Source organism: Drosophila miranda, chromosome XL (genome assembly GCF_003369915.1).
Source record: "Drosophila miranda strain MSH22 chromosome XL, D.miranda_PacBio2.1, whole genome shotgun sequence".
In the NCBI taxonomy this organism is placed as follows: Eukaryota; Metazoa; Arthropoda; class Insecta; order Diptera; family Drosophilidae; genus Drosophila; species Drosophila miranda.
Window position 1 is genome coordinate 11,307,928 of NC_046673.1, and position 25,256 is coordinate 11,333,183.

Here is a 25,256-nt window from a genome sequence, read left to right on the forward strand (position 1 = left end):
ACTTTAAGAACTCTGGTCCACCAAACCAGATCGACTGCACGATTTCCTCTACGTCACAACCTCTCTGTTTTGTTGGCACATGCCGCCACGTAGCTTCACTTGACCACTCTTGAATCTCCGCTACTCGGTTCGCAACGAATGTTGACAACGACGAAGGGTGGGATCTGATCCAATGAAGAGTAACTTCTGAATCTGACCAGAATATCATTTTATCAATTGGAACCTTGAGCAGTGATTTGATTCGCTGACAAAGGTCTGCTAGAAGGTGAGCGGCACATAACTCAAGCCTTGGGAGCGTTTTCGTCTTGAGTGGCGCTACTTTCGACTTTGCAGTCAACAAGGAGACCTTGAAACCTTCTGCAGTCTTTCTACGGATATAGACGCAGGCTCCATAAGCTCTCATGGATGCGTCGGCAAAGGCATGTACTTGAATCGGTGACATGGGATCAGTATGCACAAATCGAGGTATGGTAATCTTCTCCAACTGACCCAAGGATTCTTTTAATAAGTTCCATGCTGTTTCCAAGTTCATTGGAATTGACTCATCCCAATCTAGCTTGTTGAGCCAAAGCTCCTGCAGTAGGATCTTTCCCTTAATTACTAAAGGACTTAACAAGCCAAGGGGGTCAAACAGCTTTGATGTCACCGATAATATGTTCCGTTGTGTCGCTCGGAGACCCATAACTGACGTGTCAATTTGGAACTTAAAGACGTCTTCGTGTGGCAGCCACGATATTCCTAACGCCTTAGTTGACTCTGAGTCCGAGATCGTTATCGGTTTAACTGTGCTCTCGGATGCGGTGACCTCAGGTGAGTTCGAAAACCATTTAGTCAATTCAAACCCAGCAGTTTGAAGAACCTGAGCCACATCAGACTTAATTGTCTTTAACTCCTCCACGCAACCAGCACCAGTCAACATGTCATCGACATAGAAGTCGGAGTCAATAACTTCAGCAGCTTTAGGGAATGAGAGTTTTGCAGACTCACTCAACCTCTTCAAACACCGAATAGCCAAAAATGGGGCTGGTCCAGTCCCATAAGTTACGGTGTTGAGCTGGTATATTCTCAAGGACTCAGACGGGTCTCTTCTCCACACTATGAGCTGGAATTGTCTATCCGCATCAGCGACCCAGACTTGGCGATACATCTTCTTGACATCGGCTGTCAAGGCGTACCTGTGTAGTCTGAATCGGAGCAATGTCGAATACAGCTCATCCTGTATCGTAGGACCGATCATCAATATGTCGTTCAAGGCCACCTGAGAGGACGTTTTACAAGACGGATCGAAAACGACGCGGAGCTTGGTCAACGTGCTTTGAGGCCTCAACACACACTGATGTGGAATGAAATAATGTGGAGTTTTGGGGATTGTGTTGTCTGTGGTAGACATGTGACCCAAGGAGAGGTACTCTTCCATGAACTCCAAGTACATTTTCTGCAACTCGGGGTCACGAGACAATCTTTTTTCAAGCGATAAAAACCGCCGTTTAGCCACTTCAAAGGAGTTGCCTAAGATACTGGGATCTGATTTGAACGGCAGTCTTACTTCAAACCGACCTGAAGGCACGACCTGAATAGTCCTTCTATAATGCTTTTCACATAACTTGTGTTCAGGAGATAAAGACTTTTTAGAAGACGGCAATTCTTCCAGTGACCAAAACTTTTGTAATGTATTGTCGATGTGGATCACTGACTCTTCTCGACAACTCAAACAATTCCTAGCTTCTTGGGTGGCAGTCACCTTTGGAGTGTATCTGCCCGACACAATCCAGCCGAGAAGCGTTTTCTGCAGAGTTGGATAGTCAGGACCTTGTCGAATCTGACCAACAGATAAAAGTTCGAAAAATGTTTCTGCACCTATCAACATATCTATCTTCTGTGGCTTGAAGAAATATGGGTCTGCAAGTGGTAAGTTCTTCGGGATTTTCCAGTCACTCATGTTAAGTGTCTGATCAGGGTGATACCCCGAAATGGACCTTAGAATCCAGAAATCAACCGAAAACTCACTACCAGTAATTCGCGACTTCACCACCGTGTGTATCTTTTTCTTGACTTGTGAATTGGATTCACCAATACCAAGCAAGTTGATACACGACTCCTCCCTACGGATCTGTAAGCGCTGTGCTAAGTCCTCAGTTATAAAATTGGTTTGAGACCCCGAGTCAAGCAGAGCTCGGGCCAAAACATGTTCACCATTATTTGTTCGGACGCTTACGATCGACGTAGCCAGAATAACTCTATCCATAGCTGTCGCATGGAGAGCATTCGAAGTGGAAGGTTGATTCTGATTGGGAGGAGGAGAAGAATTCTCTGGGGGTGATGGTAACGCTAGACTTTTATTCGCCACTGTGTACCTATGCAATGAGGTATGGTGTGAGCAGCCACACACTCGACACTTCTTAGCTTTGCATCGTACTACAGAGTGGCTTGGCTGCAGACAATTGATGCACAAGGATGCAGTTTTTGCGAATTCGAACCTTTGCATTACTGCCAGCCGACCAAATGGACTGCAATCTGTCAACAAATGGCCTTTTGCATTGCAGTAGCTGCATTGTTGGTTTTTGGTATTCGCGGTGGAACACGCGAATGAGCTCCGATTATGCGGCTTGCTTGGCACAGCTTTCTGCTCCTGCTTTGGTTTTTCCGAATTTTCGGCCGAAAGATGCTGATGTCTGCGATTAAGCAACTTTTCACAGTCCGTCCAAAGTGGCAGTTTGTCATAATCGAGCTGTTCTTCCCATTTCTCTTTGGTCACCGGATCGACTCTGCTCAAGACGAGATGAATAATCATCGCATTCGAGATCTTTTTATCATCGCCAATCGACAACAACGAACCATATATGGATGAGACGGTATCGATAAAGTTCCTTAAGGACGATGCTGATTGCTGGGTCATTTTGGGAAGACTAAATAGGGCATCAATGTGATTTTTAAAGATCAGACAATCATTATCGTAGACCCGTTTTAAGCTAGCCATTGCTTTCTCGTAGTTGGTCTCGGTTACTTGGAAAGCCCTAACTGTTCCCAACGCTTCACCGGAGAGACACGAAAGCAAATGGTTGAACTTTTCGATAATTGGAATGCTTTGGTCATTGTGAACTAGAGTCTCAAATAAACCTATGAAGTTTTTAAAGTCCGAAAAGTTGCCGCTGAACTGCGGCAGAGCTAACTTCGGAAGGCGAGCACGAGTTGGGCCACCATAAGCTGGTACTGCCGGTATTGTCTCATCAGCTGTCTTTAATGCGCAAATGAGAGACATTAATTTTGCCTTTGTGACATCGGGACCATGGCCCGATACCTATCGAGGACCGTTCTCTTGGGGGCCCAGAGGATTGGCAAGGCGTTTGTATCGATCAGGAGATCAAGAAGTGGGAGGCCCAGACCGTATCGCAGGCCCAGTCAGGACATGCATAAATGATTGGAGGTCTACTCTTCTTATGTCAATTCTGCTTGTTTTGAACAACGTGGGCAAATTCTAAGCCTCGCACTAGGAAACGATTCACAAAAGCTTTCCTTTCGCCCATGTATTTCCCTAATGCGAATTGCTAAGCCCGGTGCTAACAGGTGTCGCAGAACGGAAATGTACTAGACTGTACAGTATCAGAGCTGCCGAAATCAAGCCATGACATTCAAATACACTCAAGAACACGTTGTCAAAAAATTTGATTGCTGTAGTAGGCCATGCTCGGTTCAAAACCAGTCGTAGTACAAGTGAAAGTATACGAGCTATTGAAAAAATCAAACAATTCAGTATCGTTTCGGGCTCCATAGGGGCAACATCTCCTAAAAAAACTTAGTTTCGGTTATAAAAATAACAAAATTTTTGTGTTAAAAATAAAATTTTCGTAAAAATGAAAATGTGAAAAAAACCAGAAGAGCACTTACACAAATCGGCAGTTAGGGCTAATGGCAGACATTCTTAGACTTCGATATAGTGAGTGTTAAACAGCAGTGCTTCCGTCGTAGGCCAGTTTCGTTCCTCAATGCTCTTCGTTCTTCTTCTAGTCAGCCAAGACACATACACGCACAATGTCATGCGACACAACGCGTTGCAACGCTGCTAGGAAAGCCCTGTAAACTGATGTGACGCTCTCCGTTGGATGGAACAACATTGGCAACACTGGCACACTCTTATTTCGATATTTGGAATGATGGCATCTTCTACTTCTACGAATCACAAGGCGACAACTCTACTTAAACTGCCGAACAATCCTCTACTCTGGTACACAGCCATCCTTGACGGACAGCGTACAGCTTTTGACGGGGTAAGTTGAAGCCGTGGCAAATAGTGGATGCACCGCGAACTAATTTATCATTCCCCTTCACAGCTTTCCTAGGTTTTTATATCGTTAACATCCAAGAGGTTACTTCACGCAAATATTCACGCACTACACATTCACAATCTCTCGTTAAAAAACTCTGGGCTGATGGCGATGCAGTTGGCATGGCGAACGCACATTTTAATGTTTAATTCTAGCATATTAATAAATATATTGAAAGAATTGACAATTGTTTTAATTAACCTTGAATTGAATTGAACGGGTGGCTTTGGTTGCGAAAATTTGACAAATTGGGTGTTTTTATACCCGATACTCAAAATGAGTATTGGGGTATATTAGATTTGTGGTAAAAGTTGATGTGATTGAACGTCCAGAAGGAATCGTTTCCGACCCCATAAAGTATATATATTCTTTATCAGCATCAATAGCCGAGTCGATTGAGCCATGTCTGTCTGTCCGTCTGTCCGTCCGTCCGTCCGTCTGTCCGTCTGTCCGTCCCCTTCAGCGCCTAGTGCTCAAAGACTATAAGAGCTAGAGCAACGATGTTTTGGATCCAGACTTCTGTGATATGTCACTGCTACAAAAATATTTTAAAACTTCGCCCCGCCCACTTCCGCCCCCACAAAAAACGAAAATCTGTGGCATCCACTTTTTTAAAGATACGATAAAACCAAAAACGCAGAATCGTAGAGAATGACCATATCTTTTAGACTGCAGAATCTGAATTGGATCGTATTATTATTATAGCCAGCATCAAGAAAACAATTTCATTTTTTCTCGCTTTGCTTAGAGTAAAACATTAGCGCCTAGATCTCAAAGACTATAAAAGCTAGAGCAACCATATTTGGTATCCATACTCCTAAGATATCGAACCGAGACGAGTTTGTTTCAAAATTTCGCCACACCCCCTTCCACCACCGCAAAGGACGAAAATCTGGGGATATTCACAAATCTCAGAGACTATTAACGCTAGAGTAACCAAATTTGGTATTCGCACTCCTGTTAGATCTCACTATAAAACGTATATCTCAAAATATCGCCCCACCCCCTTCCGCCCCACAAAGGACGAAAATCTGTTGCATCCACAATATTGAGGATACGAGAAAGCCTTCATCGCCTGGTTGCCGGTCGCTTCGACATTAATGAAATTCTGGACATGGTGGCCCTTAATGGGCCGGACCACATTGAGCCTGGAGAGGGCCCGCTGCAGAATAACAACAGGATAATCGAACAGGATGGACTCAATGACCTTTTGGAATTTTTCTGCACGGAGGTACTTTGGACTACGCTGATGCACCCGTTCCATCATGCCGGTGTATTGATGCAACTGGGCTTTGAACCTTTTCCTGGTGAGATTGTCCGGCTGGGATTGCTCGGATCGCGCAGTCTTCTTCCTGGGGCGCAACACCTCATTGGGTACATCCATCAGAGCGATGGATTCTTCGCCCTCTTTCGGGGTCTCAAGGCGAGCATCGCGGGAAATTTTACTTCCTACCTGATGGAGGCAGCTATGGCGGCGATGGGTCTGGAAACTCGCAAACTCACCCATACGACTGGGACTTCTGTGAAGGATGTCTCATGGAACTTGCTAGTCAGAAGCATCCGATTGACCTTGAATCTGGTCGTCACGCAGCCGTTTACTGTAGTCTTGACTCGCCAGATCGCCCAGTTTATAGGTTGCGAAAATGTCTACAAAACTATGGGCCAAACCATCTTCAAGATATTCACCGAAGAAGGCGTGGCCGGTTTCTACGCCGGCTTTGTGCCCCGCCTGCTGCGCAATATAGGCATCATGGCAGTCGCCACTGTCGCGACGGCTCTCTTCTTCCACTATGGGCCGCAACACAGCACCATTCAGGTACTCAACGAGGTAATAGTGATATTTCGTCCTCGTACGCTCTGCACCCGTTGTCAGTGGTGGGCACCTGTATGGATGTTCAAGGGTCCCCCTTGGCTGCTGCAATGCCGTCTCAAATGCCGCACTATGAACACTGGACTAAGTGCTTCTATGATATATATCAAGGTAGTGGATTCTACCACCGTGGGGGCGTTCTTTTCTGGCGTACGGTGCCTGTCAAGGGGCTGCATGACTTGATGGGACGCCCGAAATAAGCACAGAGTTGGCTCAGCCCTTTTTTTCCAGCTATTTGTTGAACAAAATAAACAAGAATTGTCTACTTCAATTGATTCTTTGTTACAATGATATTTTCCATAGATCCTGTAACTTTTCACACTCCCTTGATAGCTAAAGGTGGTATTTCATTTGACAGGTGCAACAGCGGATCACTGCTAGCCTTCACGGTATATTTATACCATCGCGATGGTATCGTAAGAGACGAATAATAGGAGTACCCGTTTGGTTGCCTGCCATAGCAACTGAGATTATTGTGTATGCTATTACTATTAATATTGTCATACCACTAGTCAGACGAAAACAATTCATAGGACGGGACCATGGCCCGATACCTATCGAGGACCGTTCTCTTGGGGGCCCAGTGGATTGGCAAGGCGTTTGTATCGATCAGGAGATCAAGAAGTGGGAGGCCCAGACCGTATCGCAGGCCCAGTCAGGACATGCATAAATGATTGGGGGTCTACTCTTGTTATGTCAATTCTGCTTGTTTTGAACAACGTGGGCAAATTCTAAGCCTCGCACTAAGAAACGATTCACAAAAGCTTTCCTTTCGCCCATGTATTTCCCTAATGTGAATTGCTAAGCCCGGTGCTAACAGAACACGTTGTCAAAAAATTTGATTGCTGTAGTAGGCCATGCTCGGTTCAAAACCAGTCGTAGTACAAGTAAAAGTATACGAGCTATTGAAAAAATCAAACAATTCAGTATCGTTTCGGGCTCCATAGGGGCAACATCTCCTAAAAAAACTTAGTTTCGGTTATAAAAATAACAAAATTTTTGTGTTAAAAATAAAATTTTTTTGTTGAAACGCAGAGAGAGCTTGTCGAAAAGTTCAATATTTTTTAATAAATTGTCATCGGATGTGCTTGTGTATGAATACTTGTTGTTTTGTCGCTGCACCACTAAAATAACTGCCGGTTTCGAAGACGCGCTGATTAGAAGTTGTTGCTCTTTTTGCGAAGTTATCAATGGAATGCGGCAAATAGGTTTTGGCTCAATGTGTGCATATAGTGCCCGTTCACATGACAATGCAAGCTCGGTAATGCAGTAGTATTTTGATTCTGCAAGTAGCTCAGCTATTTCTTTGTTAGTTTCGGGTAATGGGACACTGCCATCGCGCAAGAAGTTGAGTATGATTCCAAAATGGTTTCCACAGCGATCTATTAGTATCCAACCTTCTGAATCAGTTAGCACCTCCATGCGACCACTAAACATAGCGCTTAGCATTGTATCATTATGCTTCGTCAGTGTTCCGATTGTAGTATAATATAAGCGACCACCAACATTCAGCTTGACATACTGAGACGAATGCCCTTTTAACAGCACTTTCTGATCACCGGACATGGCTTCAGACTGCTTGGCATGAAGCACAAATTGGTGGCTACTTTCTGCAGGTGCCAAAATCACTTTGTGTTAAAAATAAAATTTTCCTAAAATTGAAAATGTGAAAAAAACCAGAAGAGCACTTACACAAATCGGCAGTTAAGGCTAATGGCAGACATTCTTAGACTTCGATATAGTGAGTGTTAAACAGCAGTGCTTCCGTCGTAGGCCAGTTTCGTTCCTCAATGCTCTTCGTTCTTCTTCTAGTCAGCCAAGACACATACACGCACAATGTCATGCGACACAACGCGTTGCAACGCTGCTAGGAAAGCCCTGTAAACTGATGTGACGCTCTCCGTTGGATGGAACAACATCTGCTGCTGGAGTTACACAAACAAAATGTGTTTCTGGCGAGCCCACGACCCTCGGAAGGGTATAGTTGTGCGGAAAACACACTTGCACACTCTTATTTCGATATTTGAAATGATGGCATCTTCTACTTCTACGAATCACAAGGCGACAACTCTACTTAAACTGGCGAACAATCCTCTACTCTGGTACACAGCCATCCTTGACGGACAGCGTATAGCTTTTGACGGGGTAAGTTGAAGCCGTGGCAAATAGTGGATGCACCGCGAACTAATTTATCATTCCCCTTCACAGCTTTCCTAGGTTTTTATATCGTTAACATCCAAGAGGTTACTTCACGCAAATATTCACGCACTACACATTCACAATCTCTCGTTAAAAAACTCTGGGCTGATGGCGAGGCAGTTGGCATGGCGAACGCACATTTTAATGTTTAATTCTAGCATATTAATAAATATATTGAAAGAATTGACAATTGTTTTAATTAACCTTGAATTGAATTGAACGGGTGGCTTTGGTTGCGAAAATTTGACAAATTGGGTGTTTTTATACCCGATACTCAAAATGAGTATTGGGGTATATTAGATTTGTGGTAAAAGTTGATGTGATTGAACGTCCAGAAGGAATCGTTTCCGACCCCATAAAGTATATATATTCTTTATCATCATCAATAGCAGAGTCGATTGAGCCATGTCTGTCTGTCCGTCTGTCCGTCTGTCCGTCCGTCCGTCCGTCCGTCCGTCTGTCCGTCTGTCCGTCCCCTTCAGCGCCTAGTGCTCAAAGACTATAAGAGCTAGAGCAACGATGTTTTGGATCCAGACTTCTGTGATATGTCACTGCTACAAAAATATTTTAAAACTTCGCCCGCCCACTTCCGCCCCACAAAAAACGAAAATCTGTGGCATCCACTTTTTTAAAGATACGATAAAACCAAAAACGCAGAATCGTAGAGAATGACCATATCTTTTAGACTGCAGAATCTGAATTGGATCGTATTATTATTATAGCCAGCATCAAGAAAACAATTTCATTTTTTCTCGCCCTGTCTCTCTCTAACACACACGTAGCATAGCCGGCTTTGCTTAGAGTAAAACATTAGCGCCTAGATCTCAAAGACTATAAAAGCTAGAGCAACCATATTTGGTATCCATACTCCTAAGATATCGAACCGAGACGAGTTTGCTTCAAAATTTCGCCACACCCCCTTCCACCCCCACAAAGGACAAAAATCTGTTGCATCCACAATATTGAGGATACGAGAAAACCTTCATCGCCTGGTTGCCGGTCGCTTCGACATTAATGAAATTCTGGACATGGTGGCCCTTAATGGGCCGGACCACATTGAGCCTGGAGAGGGCCCGCTGCAGAATAACAACAGGATAATCGAACAGGATGGACTCAATGACCTTTTGGAATTAGAAAAATTCTGCACGGGGGTACTTTGGACTACGCTGATGCACCCGTTCCATCATGCCGGTGTATTGATGCAACTGGGCTTTGAACCTTTTCCTGGTGAGATTGTCCGGCTGGGATTGCTCGGATCGCGCAGTCTTCTTCCTGGGGCGCAACACCTCATTGGGTCATCAGAGCGATGGATTCTTCGCCCTCTTTCGGGGTCTCAAGGCGAGCATCGCGGGAAATTTTACTTCCTACCTGATGGAGGCAGCTATGGCGGCGATGGGTCTGGAAACTCGCAAACTCACCCATACGACTGGGACTTCTGTGAAGGATGTCTCATGGAACTTGCTAGTCAGAAGCATCCGCTTGACCTTGAATCTGGTCGTCACGCAGCCGTTTACTGTAGTCTTGACTCGCCAGATCGCCCAGTTTATAGGTTGCGAAAATGTCTACAAAACTATGGGCCAAACCATCTGAAATTTTAGAATAGTTTTTCTAAATAAAGATACCGAAACAACTTGGGTGACTGCAATTTTGTATTTTAATACGACGAAAAAAAGGAGTGCGTGCGTTCGTTTTCATGGATTTTTCTCGACTTCCTTCATATATTAAAACAATTTCTTCTGTGTCTACCTTACCTACGGTGGCAAAGCGGGGCGAATTCGCCAAGAGCGAGAGAGCGAGCTTTTATTGCGCTACCGCTTTGCCCTAGCCTAACTTAAACTAGACTTCATGAAATACTATCCTAATAACAATTATTATTATCCAAATGGCGCTACACCGGTCCCGCTGAAGGCCTGGAAGGCTTCAAACCATTGGCAGAAGCGCCAACTTGTGGATTGGCCTCCTGAACGTGGCTCCGCTGCTCGTCCTTAGGTCGACCACTCTGACCCTTCCGTCCTGCCCGGCGGTTGTTCCGACCACCCTTCCGAGGAGCCACTGTTGAGGGGCAGGTTGTCCTCGGCGACGATTACGAAGTCGCCTTCCTTTATGTTTGGCTCCTCCTGGTGCCACTTGCATCTTATTTGCAATCCCAGCACATACTCCCGGGACCATCACTGCCAGAACATTTGCCTGGCTGACGAGACAAGCCGCCATCGCTTTAAGCAGCTCAGACCCTCCTGGTCCGGGGTCCTGGGTGCTGGGGGTGCGATGAGCGGCCCGCCTGTCAGCAGGTGCCCGGGAGTCAGCGCGTCTCCGTCGCTTGGGTCTGGGCTTAGGGGTCCTAGCGGGCGCGAGTTACGTACCGCCTCGATCCCGACCAGCACGGTCTCCAGCTCCTCTGCGGTGAGGAGAGCGCTTCCGACTGCCCGTAGGAGTAGGCCCTTGGCAGACTTCACACCGGCCTCCCAAAGTCCGCCCATGTGCGGTGCTCGAGGCGGTATGAAGGCAAACTCGCACCCGCTTCTTGACGCAAATTCGCGTATCGCGTCCGCTTCCGCCTCTATCTTCCTCCGCAGTTCGCTGAAGTGGCGACTTGCTCCGACGAAATTTGTCGCGTTGTCGCAGTTCACGCGTTGCGGACATCCTCGACGACCGACGAACCTTTGGAATGCCAACAAGAAGGAATTAGTCGTCAAATCGGAGACAATTTCTAAATGAACCGCCTTGGACGCAAAACAGACAAATAACGCTATGTAGGACTTATAAGGGGGCCTTCCACGAATTTTCAGAGTCGTATAGACTGGGCCACAAAAATCAAAATTCACTATCCAAATGCGCTGTCTAAGGATACTCACGAGTGCTCGTGGGCCGGCATGAAAATTCGTTTGATGCAGATAGCGAACGTATGTCTGCACAAACTGCGAGCGTTTTGTCAATAACAAGGGAAACTTGGCATTATATGACATAGGAGCGTTAACTAGTCGCCCCCAACTCGCAACTCGATTACATCCACTAAGTAATTTGGCTTGGCCGCGACGGTCAGTCCGACCGATTTCTTCCGACTTTCCATCTGTATCTCTTCTTCGGAAAGCTCGAAGTGTGGATTTCTGGGCCAGCTCTCTTCTTCAAACTTTAAGAACTCTGGTCCACCAAACCAGATCGACTGCACGATTTCCTCTACGTCACAACCTCTCTGTTTTGTTGGCACATGCCGCCACGTAGCTTCACTTGACCACTCTTGAATCTCCGCTACTCGGTTCGCAACGAATGTTGACAACGACGAAGGGTGGGATCTGATCCAATGAAGAGTAACTTCTGAATCTGACCAGAATATCATTTTATCAATTGGAACCTTGAGCAGTGATTTGATTCGCTGACAAAGGTCTGCTAGAAGGTGAGCGGCACATAACTCAAGCCTTGGGAGCGTTTTCGTCTTGAGTGGCGCTACTTTCGACTTTGCAGTCAACAAGGAGACCTTGAAACCTTCTGCAGTCTTTCTACGGATATAGACGCAGGCTCCATAAGCTCTCATGGATGCGTCGGCAAAGGCATGTACTTGAATCGGTGACATGGGATCAGTATGCACAAATCGAGGTATGGTAATCTTCTCCAACTGACCCAAGGATTCTTTTAATAAGTTCCATGCTGTTTCCAAGTTCATTGGAATTGACTCATCCCAATCTAGCTTGTTGAGCCAAAGCTCCTGCAGTAGGATCTTTCCCTTAATTACTAAAGGACTTAACAAGCCAAGGGGGTCAAACAGCTTTGATGTCACCGATAATATGTTCCGTTTTGTCGCTCGGAGACCCATAACTGACGTGTCAATTTGGAACTTAAAGACGTCTTCGTGTGGCAGCCACGATATTCCTAACGCCTTAGTTGACTCTGAGTCCGAGATCGTTATCGGTTTAACTGTGCTCTCGGATGCGGTGACCTCAGGTGAGTTCGAAAACCATTTAGTCAATTCAAACCCAGCAGTTTGAAGAACCTGAGCCACATCAGACTTAATTGTCTTTAACTCCTCCACGCAACCAGCACCAGTCAACATGTCATCGACATAGAAGTCGGAGTCAATAACTTCAGCAGCTTTAGGGAATGAGAGTTTTGCAGACTCACTCAACCTCTTCAAACACCGAATAGCCAAAAATGGGGCTGGTCCAGTCCCATAAGTTACGGTGTTGAGCTGGTATATTCTCAAGGACTCAGACGGGTCTCTTCTCCACACTATGAGCTGGAATTGTCTATCCGCATCAGCGACCCAGACTTGGCGATACATCTTCTTGACATCGGCTGTCAAGGCGTACCTGTGTAGTCTGAATCGGAGCAATGTCGAATACAGCTCATCCTGTATCGTAGGACCGATCATCAATATGTCGTTCAAGGCCACCTGAGAGGACGTTTTACAAGACGGATCGAAAACGACGCGGAGCTTGGTCAACGTGCTTTGAGGCCTCAACACACACTGATGTGGAATGAAATAATGTGGAGTTTTGGGGATTGTGTTGTCTGTGGTAGACATGTGACCCAAGGAGAGGTACTCTTCCATGAACTCCAAGTACATTTTCTGCAACTCGGGGTCACGAGACAATCTTTTTTCAAGCGATAAAAACCGCCGTTTAGCCACTTCAAAGGAGTTGCCTAAGATACTGGGATCTGATTTGAACGGCAGTCTTACTTCAAACCGACCTGAAGGCACGACCTGAATAGTCCTTCTATAATGCTTTTCACATAACTTGTGTTCAGGAGATAAAGACTTTTTAGAAGACGGCAATTCTTCCAGTGACCAAAACTTTTGTAATGTATTGTCGATGTGGATCACTGACTCTTCTCGACAACTCAAACAATTCCTAGCTTCTTGGGTGGCAGTCACCTTTGGAGTGTATCTGCCCGACACAATCCAGCCGAGAAGCGTTTTCTGCAGAGTTGGATAGTCAGGACCTTGTCGAATCTGACCAACAGATAAAAGTTCGAAAAATGTTTCTGCACCTATCAACATATCTATCTTCTGTGGCTTGAAGAAATATGGGTCTGCAAGTGGTAAGTTCTTCGGGATTTTCCAGTCACTCATGTTAAGTGTCTGATCAGGGTGATACCCCGAAATGGACCTTAGAATCCAGAAATCAACCGAAAACTCACTACCAGTAATTCGCGACTTCACCACCGTGTGTATCTTTTTCTTGACTTGTGAATTGGATTCACCAATACCAAGCAAGTTGATACACGACTCCTCCCTACGGATCTGTAAGCGCTGTGCTAAGTCCTCAGTTATAAAATTGGTTTGAGACCCCGAGTCAAGCAGAGCTCGGGCCAAAACATGTTCACCATTATTTGTTCGGACGCTTACGATCGACGTAGCCAGAATAACTCTATCCATAGCTGTCGCATGGAGAGCATTCGAAGTGGAAGGTTGATTCTGATTGGGAGGAGGAGAAGAATTCTCTGGGGGTGATGGTAACGCTAGACTTTTATTCGCCACTGTGTACCTATGCAATGAGGTATGGTGTGAGCAGCCACACACTCGACACTTCTTAGCTTTGCATCGTACTACAGAGTGGCTTGGCTGCAGACAATTGATGCACAAGGATGCAGTTTTTGCGAATTCGAACCTTTGCATTACTGCCAGCCGACCAAATGGACTGCAATCTGTCAACAAATGGCCTTTTGCATTGCAGTAGCTGCATTGTTGGTTTTTGGTATTCGCGGTGGAACACGCGAATGAGCTCCGATTATGCGGCTTGCTTGGCACAGCTTTCTGCTCCTGCTTTGGTTTTTCCGAATTTTCGGCCGAAAGATGCTGATGTCTGCGATTAAGCAACTTTTCACAGTCCGTCCAAAGTGGCAGTTTGTCATAATCGAGCTGTTCTTCCCATTTCTCTTTGGTCACCGGATCGACTCTGCTCAAGACGAGATGAATAATCATCGCATTCGAGATCTTTTTATCATCGCCAATCGACAACAACGAACCATATATGGATGAGACGGTATCGATAAAGTTCCTTAAGGACGATGCTGATTGCTGGGTCATTTTGGGAAGACTAAATAGGGCATCAATGTGATTTTTAAAGATCAGACAATCATTATCGTAGACCCGTTTTAAGCTAGCCATTGCTTTCTCGTAGTTGGTCTCGGTTACTTGGAAAGCCCTAACTGTTCCCAACGCTTCACCGGAGAGACACGAAAGCAAATGGTTGAACTTTTCGATAATTGGAATGCTTTGGTCATTGTGAACTAGAGTCTCAAATAAACCTATGAAGTTTTTAAAGTCCGAAAAGTTGCCGCTGAACTGCGGCAGAGCTAACTTCGGAAGGCGAGCACGAGTTGGGCCACCATAAGCTGGTACTGCCGGTATTGTCTCATCAGCTGTCTTTAATGCGCAAATGAGAGACATTAATTTTGCCTTTGTGACATCGGGACCATGGCCCGATACCTATCGAGGACCGTTCTCTTGGGGGCCCAGAGGATTGGCAAGGCGTTTGTATCGATCAGGAGATCAAGAAGTGGGAGGCCCAGACCGTATCGCAGGCCCAGTCAGGACATGCATAAATGATTGGAGGTCTACTCTTCTTATGTCAATTCTGCTTGTTTTGAACAACGTGGGCAAATTCTAAGCCTCGCACTAGGAAACGATTCACAAAAGCTTTCCTTTCGCCCATGTATTTCCCTAATGCGAATTGCTAAGCCCGGTGCTAACAGGTGTCGCAGAACGGAAATGTACTAGACTGTACAGTATCAGAGCTGCCGAAATCAAGCCATGACATTCAAATACACTCAAGAACACGTTGTCAAAAAATTTGATTGCTGTAGTAGGCCATGCTCGGTTCAAAACCAGTCGTAGTACAAGTGAAAGTATACGAGCTATTGAAAAAATCAAACAATTCAGTATCGTTTCGGGCTCCATAGGGGCAACATCTCCTAAAAAAACTTAGTTTCGGTTATAAAAATAACAAAATTTTTGTGTTAAAAATAAAATTTTCGTAAAAATGAAAATGTGAAAAAAACCAGAAGAGCACTTACACAAATCGGCAGTTAGGGCTAATGGCAGACATTCTTAGACTTCGATATAGTGAGTGTTAAACAGCAGTGCTTCCGTCGTAGGCCAGTTTCGTTCCTCAATGCTCTTCGTTCTTCTTCTAGTCAGCCAAGACACATACACGCACAATGTCATGCGACACAACGCGTTGCAACGCTGCTAGGAAAGCCCTGTAAACTGATGTGACGCTCTCCGTTGGATGGAACTACATTGGCAACACTGGCACACTCTTATTTCGATATTTGGAATGATGGCATCTTCTACTTCTACGAATCACAAGGCGACAACTCTACTTAAACTGCCGAACAATCCTCTACTCTGGTACACAGCCATCCTTGACGGACAGCGTACAGCTTTTGACGGGGTAAGTTGAAGCCGTGGCAAATAGTGGATGCACCGCGAACTAATTTATCATTCCCCTTCACAGCTTTCCTAGGTTTTTATATCGTTAACATCCAAGAGGTTACTTCACGCAAATATTCACGCACTACACATTCACAATCTCTCGTTAAAAAACTCTGGGCTGATGGCGATGCAGTTGGCATGGCGAACGCACATTTTAATGTTTAATTCTAGCATATTAATAAATATATTGAAAGAATTGACAATTGTTTTAATTAACCTTGAATTGAATTGAACGGGTGGCTTTGGTTGCGAAAATTTGACAAATTGGGTGTTTTTATACCCGATACTCAAAATGAGTATTGGGGTATATTAGATTTGTGGTAAAAGTTGATGTGATTGAACGTCCAGAAGGAATCGTTTCCGACCCCATAAAGTATATATATTCTTTATCAGCATCAATAGCCGAGTCGATTGAGCCATGTCTGTCTGTCCGTCTGTCCGTCCGTCCGTCCGTCTGTCCGTCTGTCCGTCCCCTTCAGCGCCTAGTGCTCAAAGACTATAAGAGCTAGAGCAACGATGTTTTGGATCCAGACTTCTGTGATATGTCACTGCTACAAAAATATTTTAAAACTTCGCCCCGCCCACTTCCGCCCCCACAAAAAACGAAAATCTGTGGCATCCACTTTTTTAAAGATACGATAAAACCAAAAACGCAGAATCGTAGAGAATGACCATATCTTTTAGACTGCAGAATCTGAATTGGATCGTATTATTATTATAGCCAGCATCAAGAAAACAATTTCATTTTTTCTCGCCCTGTCTCTCTCTAACACACACGTAGCATAGCCGGCTTTGCTTAGAGTAAAACATTAGCGCCTAGATCTCAAAGACTATAAAAGCTAGAGCAACCATATTTGGTATCCATACTCCTAAGATATCGAACCGAGACGAGTTGGTTTCAAAATTTCGCCACACCCCCTTCCACCACCGCAAAGGACGAAAATCTGGGGATATTCACAAATCTTAGAGACTATTAACGCTAGAGTAACCAAATTTGGTATTCGCACTCCTGTTAGATCTCACTACAAAACGTATATCTCAAAATATCGCCCCACCCCTTCCGCCCCACAAAGGACGAAAATCTGTTGCATCCACAATATTGAGGATACGAGAAAACCTTCATCGCCTGGTTGCCGGTCGCTTCGACATTAATGAAATTCTGGACATGGTGGCCCTTAATGGGCCGGACCACATTGAGCCTGGAGAGGGCCCGCTGCAGAATAACAACAGGATAATCGAACAGGATGGACTCAATGACCTTTTGGAATTTTTCTGCACGGGGGTACTTTGGACTACGCTGATGCACCCGTTCCATCATGCCGGTGTATTGATGCAACTGGGCTTTGAACCTTTTCCTGGTGAGATTGTCCGGCTGGGATTGCTCGGATCGCGCAGTCTTCTTCCTGGGGCGCAACACCTCATTGGGTCATCAGAGCGATGGATTCTTCGCCCTCTTTCGGGGTCTCAAGGCGAGCATCGCGGGAAATTTTACTTCCTACCTGATGGAGGCAGCTATGGCGGCGATGGGTCTGGAAACTCGCAAACTCACCCATACGACTGGGACTTCTGTGAAGGATGTCTCATGGAACTTGCTAGTCAGAAGCATCCGCTTGACCTTGAATCTGGTCGTCACGCAGCCGTTTACTGTAGTCTTGACTCGCCAGATCGCCCAGTTTATAGGTTGCGAAAATGTCTACAAAACTATGGGCCAAACCATCTTCAAGATATTCACCGAAGAAGGCGTGGCCGGTTTCTACGCCGGCTTTGTGCCCCGCCTGCTGCGCAATATAGGCATCATGGCAGTCACCACTGTCGCGACGGCTCTCTTCTTCCACTATGGGCCGCAACACAGCACCATTCAGGTACTCAACGAGGTAATAGTCAATATTTCGTCCTCGTACGCTCTGCACCCGTTGTCAGTGGTGGGCACCTGTATGGATGTTCAAGCGTCCCCCTTGGCTGCTGCAATGCCGTCTCAAATGCCGCACTATGAACACTGGACTAAGTGCTTCTATGATATATATCAAGGTAGTGGATTCTACCACCGTGGGGGCGTTCTTTTCTGGCGTACGGTGCCTGTCAAGGGCTGCATGACTTGATGGGACGCCCGAAATAAGCACAGAGTTGGCTCAGCCCTTTTTTTCCAGCTATTTGTTGAACAAAATAAACAAGAATTGTATACTTCAATTGATTCTTTGTTACAATGATATTTTCCATAGATCCTGTAACTTTTCACACTCCCTTGATAGCTAAAGGTGGTATTTCATTTGACAGGTGCAACAGCGGATCACTGCTAGCCTTCACGGTATATTTATACCATCGCCATGGAATCGTAAGAGACGAATAATAGGAGTACCCGTTTGGTTGCCTGCCATAGCAACTGAGATTATTGTGTATGCTATTGCTATTAATATTGTCATACCACTAGTCAGACGAAAACAATTCATAGGACGGGACCATGGCCCGATACCTATCGAGGACCGTTCTCTTGGGGGCCCAGTGGATTGGCAAAGCGTTTGTATCGATCAGGAGATCAAGAAGTGGGAGGCCCAGACCGTATCGCAGGCCCAGTCAGGACATGCATAAATGATTGGGGGTCTACTCTTGTTATGTCAATTCTGCTTGTTTTGAACAACGTGGGCAAATTCTAAGCCTCGCACTAAGAAACGATTCACAAAAGCTTTCCTTTCGCCCATGTATTTCCCTAATGTGAATTGCTAAGCCCGGTGCTAACAGAACACGTTGTCAAAAAATTTGATTGCTGTAGTAGGCCATGCTCGGTTCAAAACCAGTCGTAGTACAAGTAAAAGTATACGAGCTATTGAAAAAATCAAACAATTCAGTATCGTTTCGGGCTCCATAGGGGCAACATCTCCTAAAAAAACTTAGTTTCGGTTATAAAAATAACAAAATTTTTGTGTTAAAAATAAAATTTTTTTGTTGAAACGCAGAGAGAGCTTGTCGAAAAGTTCAATATTTTTTAATAAATTGTCATCGGATGTGCTTGTGTATGAATACTTGTTGTTTTGTCGCTGCACCACTAAAATAACAGCCGGTTTCGAAGACGCGCTGATTAGAAGTTGTTGCTCTTTTTGCGAAGTTATCAATGGAATGCGGCAAATAGGTTTTGGCTCAATGTGTGCATATAGTGCCCGTTCACATGACAATGCAAGCTCGGTAATGCAGTAGTATTTTGATTCTGCAAGTAGCTCAGCTATTTCTTTGTTAGTTTCGGGTAATGGGACACTGCCATCGCGCAAGAAGTTGAGTATGATTCCAAAATGGTTTCCACAGCGATCTATTAGTATCCAACCTTCTGAATCAGTTAGCACCTCCATGCGACCACTAAAGATAGCGCTTAGCATTGTATCATTATGCTTCGTCAGTGTTCCGATTGTAGTATAATATAAGCGACCACCAACATTCAGCTTGACATACTGAGACGAATGCCCTTTTAACAGCACTTTCTGATCACCGGACATGGCTTCAGACTGCTTGGCATGAAGCACAAATTGGTGGCTACTTTCTGCAGGTGCCAAAATCACTTTGTGTTAAAAATAAAATTTTCCTAAAATTGAAAATGTGAAAAAAACCAGAAGAGCACTTACACAAATCGGCAGTTAAGGCTAATGGCAGACATTCTTAGACTTCGATATAGTGAGTGTTAAACAGCAGTGCTTCCGTCGTAGGCCAGTTTCGTTCCTCAATGCTCTTCGTTCTTCTTCTAGTCAGCCAAGACACATACACGCACAATGTCATGCGACACAACGCGTTGCAACGCTGCTAGGAAAGCCCTGTAAACTGATGTGACGCTCTCCGTTGGATGGAACAACATTGGCAACACTGGCACACTCTTATTTCGATATTTGGAATGATGGCATCTTCTACTTCTACGAATCACAAGGCGACAACTCTACTTAAACTGGCGAACAATCCTCTACTCTGGTACACAGCCATCCTTGACGGACAGCGTACAGCTTTTGACGGGGTAAGTTGAAGCCGTGGCAAATAGTGGATGCACCGCGAACTAATTTATCATTCCCCTTCAGGGCTTTCCTAGGTTTTTATATCGTTAACATCCAAGAGGTTACTTCACGCAAATATTCACGCACTACACATTCACAATCTCTCGTTAAAAAACTCTGGGCTGATGGCGAGGCAGTTGGCATGGCGAACGCACATTTTAATGTTTAATTCTAGCATATTAATAAATATATTGAAAGAATTGACAATTGTTTTAATTAACCTTGAATTGAATTGAACGGGTGGCTTTGGTTGCGAAAATTTGACAAATTGGGTGTTTTTATACCCGATACTCAAAATGAGTATTGGGGTATATTAGATTTGTGGTAAAAGTTGATGTGATTGAACGTCCAGAAGGAATCGTTTCCGACCCCATAAAGTATATATATTCTTTATCAGCATCAATAGCCGAGTCGATTGAGCCATGTCTGTCTGTCCGTCTGTCCGTCCGTCCGTCCGTCTGTCCGTCTGTCCGTCCCCTTCAGCGCCTAGTGCTCAAAGACTATAAGAGCTAGAGCAACGATGTTTTGGATCCAGACTTCTGTGATATGTCACTGCTACAAAAATATTTTAAAACTTCGCCCCGCCCACTTCCGCCCCCACAAAAAACGAAAATCTGTGGCATCCACTTTTTTAAAGATACGATAAAACCAAAAACGCAGAATCGTAGAGAATGACCATATCTTTTAGACTGCAGAATCTGAATTGGATCGTATTATTATTATAGCCAGCATCAAGAAAACAATTTCATTTTTTCTCGCCCTGTCTCTCTCTAACACACACGTAGCATAGCCGGCTTTGCTTAGAGTAAAACATTAGCGCCTAGATCTCAAAGACTATAAAAGCTAGAGCAACCATATTTGGTATCCATACTCCTAAGATATCGAACCGAGACGAGTTTGTTTCAAAATTTCGCCACACCCCCTTCCACCACCGCAAAGGACGAAAATCTGGGGATATTCACAAATCTCAGAGACTATTAACGCTAGAGTAACCAAATTTTGTATTCGCACTCCTGTTAGATCTCACTATAAAACGTATTTCTCAAAATATCGCCCCACTCCCTTCCGCCCCCACAAAGGACGAAAATCTGTTGCATCCACAATATTGAGGATACGAAAAACCTTCATCTCCTGGTTGCCGGTCGCTTCGACATTAATGAAATTCTGGACATGGTGGCCCTTAATGGGCCGGACCACATTGAGCCTGGAGAGGGCCCGCTGCAGAATAACAACAGGATAATCGAACAGGATGGACTCAATGACCTTTTGGAATTTTTCTGCACGGGGGTACTTTGGACTACGCTGATGCACCCGTTCCATCATGCCGGTGTCTTGATGCAACTGGGCTTTTAACCTTTTCCTGGTGAGATTGTCCGGCTGGGATTGCTCGGATCGCGCAGTCTTCTTCCTGGGGCGCAACACCTCATTGGGTCATCAGAGCGATGGATTCTTCGCCCTCTTTCGGGGTCTCAAGGCGAGCATCGCGGGAAATTTTACTTCCTACCTGATGGAGGCAGCTATGGCGGCGATGGGTCTGGAAACTCGCAAACTCACCCATACGACTGGGACTTCTGTGAAGGATGTCTCATGGAACTTGCTAGTCAGAAGCATCCGATTGACCTTGAATCTGGTCGTCACGCAGCCGTTTACTGTAGTCTTGACTCGCCAGATCGCCCAGTTTATAGGTTGCGAAAACGTCTACAAAACTATGGGCCAAACCATCTTCAAGATATTCACCGAAGAAGGCGTGGCCGGTTTCTACGCCGGCTTTGTGCCCCGCCTGCTGCGCAATATAGGCATCATGGCAGTCACCACTGTCGCGACGGCTCTCTTCTTCCACTATGGGCCGCAACACAGCACCATTCAGGTACTCAACGAGGTAATAGTCAATATTTCGTCCTCGTACGCTCTGCACCCGTTGTCAGTGGTGGGCACCTGTATGGATGTTCAAGGGTCCCCCTTGGCTGCTGCAATGCCGTCTCAAATGCCGCACTATGAACACTGGACTAAGTGCTTCTATGATATATATCAAGGTAGTGGATTCTACCACCGTGGGGGCGTTCTTTTCTGGCGTACGGTGCCTGTCAAGGGGCTGCATGACTTGATGGGACGCCCGAAATAAGCACAGAGTTGGCTCAGCCCTTTTTTTCCAGCTATTTGTTGAACAAAATAAACAAGAATTGTCTACTTCAATTGATTCTTTGTTACAATGATATTTTCCATAGATCCTGTAACTTTTCACACTCCCTTGATAGCTAAAGGTGGTATTTCATTTGACAGGTGCAACAGCGGATCACTGCTAGCCTTCACGGTATATTTATACCATCGCCATGGAATCGTAAGAGACGAATAATAGGAGTACCCGTTTGGTTGCCTGCCATAGCAACTGAGATTATTGTGTATGCTATTACTATTAATATTGTCATACCACTAGTCAGACGAAAACAATTCATAGGACGGGACCATGGCCCGATACCTATCGAGGACCGTTCTCTTGGGGGCCCAGTGGATTGGCAAAGCGTTTGTATCGATCAGGAGATCAAGAAGTGGGAGGCCCAGACCGTATCGCAGGCCCAGTCAGGACATGCATAAATGATTGGGGGTCTACTCTTGTTATGTCAATTCTGCTTGTTTTGAACAACGTGGGCAAATTCTAAGCCTCGCACTAAGAAACGATTCACAAAAGCTTTCCTTTCGCCCATGTATTTCCCTAATGTGAATTGCTAAGCCCGGTGCTAACAGAACACGTTGTCAAAAAATTTGATTGCTGTAGTAGGCCATGCTCGGTTCAAAACCAGTCGTAGTACAAGTAAAAGTATACGAGCTATTGAAAAAATCAAACAATTCAGTATCGTTTCGGGCTCCATAGGGGCAACATCTCCTAAAAAAACTTAGTTTCGGTTATAAAAATAACAAAATTTTTGTGTTAAAAATAAAATTTTTTTGTTGAAACGCAGAGAGAGCTTGTCGAAAAGTTCAATATTTTTTAATAAATTGTCATCGGATGTGCTTGTGTATGAATACTTGTTGTTTTGTCGCTGCACCACTAAAATAACAGCCGGTTTCGAAGACGCGCTGATTAGAAGTTGTTGCTCTTTTTGCGAAGTTATCAATGGAATGCGGCAAATAGGTTTTGGCTCAATGTGTGCATATAGTGCCCGTTCACATGACAATGCAAGCTCGGTAATGCAGTAGTATTTTGATTCTGCAAGTAGCTCAGCTATTTCTTTGTTAGTTTCGGGTAATGGGACACTGCCATCGCGCAAGAAGTTGAGTATGATTCCAAAATGGTTTCCACAGCGATCTATTAGTATCCAACCTTCTGAATCAGTTAGCACCTCCATGCGACCACTAAAGATAGCGCTTAGCATTGTATCATTATGCTTCGTCAGTGTTCCGATTGTAGTATAATATAAGCGACCACCAACATTCAGCTTGACATACTGAGACGAATGCCCTTTTAACAGCACTTTCTGATCACCGGACATGGCTTCAGACTGCTTGGCATGAAGCACAAATAGGTGGCTACTTTCTGCAGGTGCCAAAATCACTTTGTGTTAAAATTAAAATTTTCCTAAAATTGAAAATGTGAAAAAAACCAGAAGAGCACTTACACAAATCGGCAGTTAAGGCTAATGGCAGACATTCTTAGACTTCGATATAGTGAGTGTTAAACAGCAGTGCTTCCGTCGTAGGCCAGTTTCGTTCCTCAATGCTGTTCGTTCTTCTTCTAGTCAGCCAAGACACATACACGCACAATGTCATGCGACACAACGCGTTGCAACGCTGCTAGGAAAGCCCTGTAAACTGATGTGACGCTCTCCGTTGGATGGAACTACATTGGCAACACTGGCACACTCTTATTTCGATATTTGGAATGATGGCATCTTCTACTTCTACGAATCACAAGGCGACAACTCTACTTAAACTGGCGAACAATCCTCTACTCTGGTACACAGCCATCCTTGACGGACAGCGTACAGCTTTTGACGGGGTAAGTTGAAGCCGTGGCAAATAGTGGATGCACCGCGAACTAATTTATCATTCCCCTTCACAGCTTTCCTAGGTTTTTATATCGTTAACATCCAAGAGGTTACTTCACGCAAATATTCACGCACTACACATTCACAATCTCTCGTTAAAAAACTCTGGGCTGATGGCGAGGCAGTTGGCATGGCGAACGCACATTTTAATGTTTAATTCTAGCATATTAATAAATATATTGAAAGAATTGACAATTGCTTTAATTAACCTTGAATTGAATTGAACGGGTGGCTTTGGTTGCGAAAATTTGACAAATTGGGTGTTTTTATACCCGATACTCAAAATGAGTATTGGGGTATATTAGATTTGTGGTAAAAGTTGATGTGATTGAACGTCCAGAAGGAATCGTTTCCGACCCCATAAAGTATATATATTCTTTATCAGCATCAATAGCCGAGTCGATTGAGCCATGTCTGTCTGTCCGTCTGTCCGTCCGTCCGTCCGTCCGTCCGTCTGTCCGTCCCCTTCAGCGCCTAGTGCTCAAAGACTATAAGAGCTAGAGCAACGATGTTTTGGATCCAGACTTCTGTGATATGTCACTGCTACAAAAATATTTTAAAACTTCGCCCCGCCCACTTCCGCCCCCACAGAAAACGAAAATCTGTGGCATCCACTTTTTTAAAGATACGATAAAACCAAAAACGCAGAATCGTAGAGAATGACCATATCTTTTAGACTGCAGAATCTGAATTGGATCGTATTATTATTATAGCCAGCATCAAGAAAACAATTTCATTTTTTCTCGCCCTGCCTCTCTCTAACACACACGTAGCATAGCCGGCTTTGCTTAGAGTAAAACATTAGCGCCTAGATCTCAAAGACTATAAAAGCTAGAGCAACCATATTTGGTATCCATACTCCTAAGATATCGAACCGAGACGAGTTTGTTTCAAAATTTCGCCACACCCCCTTCCACCACCGCAAAGGACGAAAATCTGGGGATATTCACAAATCTCAGAGACTATTAACGCTAGAGTAACCAAATTTGGTATTCTCACTCCTGTTAGATCTCACTATAAAACGTATATCTCAAAATATCGCCCCACCCCCTTCCGCCCCCACAAAGGACGAAAATCTGTTGCATCCACAATATTGAGGATACGAGAAAACCTTCATCGCCTGGTTGCCGGTCGCTTCGACATTAATGAAATTCTGGACATGGTGGCCCTTAATGGGCCGGACCACATTGAGCCTGGAGAGGGCCCGCTGCAGAATAACAACAGGATAATCGAACAGGATGGACTCAATGACCTTTTGGAATTTTTCTGCACGGGGGTACTTTGGACTACGCTGATGCACCCGTTCCATCATGCCGGTGTATTGATGCAACTGGGCTTTGAACCTTTTCCTGCTGAGATTGTCCG

General features: G+C 44.9%; 6 protein-coding genes and 3 long non-coding RNA genes across 14 annotated transcripts; 6 read left to right on the plus strand and 3 right to left on the minus strand.

The window, feature by feature from the left end:
- The first annotated feature begins 3,742 nt into the window (after positions 1 to 3,742).
- LOC117189361 lies at positions 3,743 to 4,502 on the plus strand. Of its 2 annotated transcripts, none has more exons than XR_004473372.1 (3): positions 3,743 to 3,934; positions 4,010 to 4,265; positions 4,329 to 4,502. It is a non-coding gene; the product is annotated as an uncharacterized LOC117189361 (long non-coding RNA). The 2 variants fall into 2 exon arrangements; XR_004473370.1 differs by having other exon boundaries at positions 3,745 to 3,934; positions 4,006 to 4,265.
- An 890-nt stretch (positions 4,503 to 5,392) lies between these two features.
- Positions 5,393 to 8,565, plus strand: LOC117189251 (mitochondrial carrier homolog 2-like). 4 transcript variants are annotated; one of them, XM_033394438.1, is made up of 4 exons: positions 5,393 to 7,453; positions 7,738 to 7,933; positions 8,005 to 8,337; positions 8,401 to 8,565. In XM_033394438.1, exon 1 carries the CDS (start codon positions 5,437 to 5,439, stop codon positions 6,373 to 6,375), a length of 939 nt encoding a protein of 312 aa, XP_033250329.1. In that variant the 5' UTR covers positions 5,393 to 5,436; the 3' UTR covers positions 6,376 to 7,453; positions 7,738 to 7,933; positions 8,005 to 8,337; positions 8,401 to 8,565. The 4 variants fall into 4 exon arrangements, with proteins under 4 accessions (XP_033250329.1, XP_033250318.1, XP_033250315.1 ...); XM_033394427.1 differs by lacking the exon at positions 8,401 to 8,565 and having other exon boundaries at positions 7,506 to 7,933; positions 8,005 to 8,316; XM_033394424.1 differs by lacking the exon at positions 8,401 to 8,565 and having other exon boundaries at positions 5,393 to 7,933; positions 8,005 to 8,248.
- LOC117187117 (BTB/POZ domain-containing adapter for CUL3-mediated RhoA degradation protein 3-like) lies at positions 7,162 to 7,781 on the minus strand. Its single transcript, XM_033389099.1, has one exon. The coding sequence runs from the start codon at positions 7,756 to 7,758 to the stop codon at positions 7,162 to 7,164; it is 597 nt and encodes a 198-aa protein (XP_033244990.1). The 5' UTR covers positions 7,759 to 7,781.
- A 6,674-nt stretch (positions 8,566 to 15,239) lies between the features above and the next one.
- On the plus strand, positions 15,240 to 16,019 carry LOC117189397. Of its 2 annotated transcripts, none has more exons than XR_004473390.1 (3): positions 15,240 to 15,451; positions 15,527 to 15,782; positions 15,846 to 16,019. It is a non-coding gene; the product is annotated as an uncharacterized LOC117189397 (long non-coding RNA). The 2 variants fall into 2 exon arrangements; XR_004473389.1 differs by having other exon boundaries at positions 15,247 to 15,451; positions 15,523 to 15,782.
- A 903-nt stretch (positions 16,020 to 16,922) lies between these two features.
- LOC117187133 (mitochondrial carrier homolog 2-like) lies at positions 16,923 to 17,922 on the plus strand. The gene is made up of 2 exons (XM_033389160.1): positions 16,923 to 17,181; positions 17,257 to 17,922. The coding sequence occupies exon 2, from the start codon at positions 17,326 to 17,328 to the stop codon at positions 17,920 to 17,922; it is 597 nt and encodes a 198-aa protein (XP_033245051.1). The 5' UTR covers positions 16,923 to 17,181; positions 17,257 to 17,325.
- Positions 17,923 to 18,708: 786 nt separating this feature from the next.
- Positions 18,709 to 19,471, minus strand: LOC117187134 (BTB/POZ domain-containing adapter for CUL3-mediated RhoA degradation protein 3-like). The gene has a single exon (XM_033389165.1). The coding sequence runs from the start codon at positions 19,303 to 19,305 to the stop codon at positions 18,709 to 18,711; it is 597 nt and encodes a 198-aa protein (XP_033245056.1). The 5' UTR covers positions 19,306 to 19,471.
- Positions 19,472 to 21,018: 1,547 nt separating this feature from the next.
- Positions 21,019 to 21,970, plus strand: LOC117187137 (mitochondrial carrier homolog 2-like). Its single transcript, XM_033389169.1, has 2 exons — positions 21,019 to 21,135; positions 21,287 to 21,970. The coding sequence occupies exons 1-2, from the start codon at positions 21,019 to 21,021 to the stop codon at positions 21,968 to 21,970; spliced, it is 801 nt and encodes a 266-aa protein (XP_033245060.1).
- Positions 21,971 to 22,739: 769 nt separating this feature from the next.
- Positions 22,740 to 23,405, minus strand: LOC117187138 (BTB/POZ domain-containing adapter for CUL3-mediated RhoA degradation protein 3-like; the record flags this gene model as incomplete). The annotated part of the gene is made up of 1 exon (XM_033389173.1): positions 22,740 to 23,405. A coding segment is annotated over one exon (666 nt), but the record flags the coding sequence as incomplete, so codon positions are not given.
- Positions 23,406 to 23,416: 11 nt separating this feature from the next.
- Positions 23,417 to 24,079, plus strand: LOC117189381. The gene is made up of 3 exons (XR_004473377.1): positions 23,417 to 23,511; positions 23,583 to 23,842; positions 23,906 to 24,079. It is a non-coding gene; the product is annotated as an uncharacterized LOC117189381 (long non-coding RNA).
- The last annotated feature ends 1,177 nt before the right edge of the window (positions 24,080 to 25,256 follow it).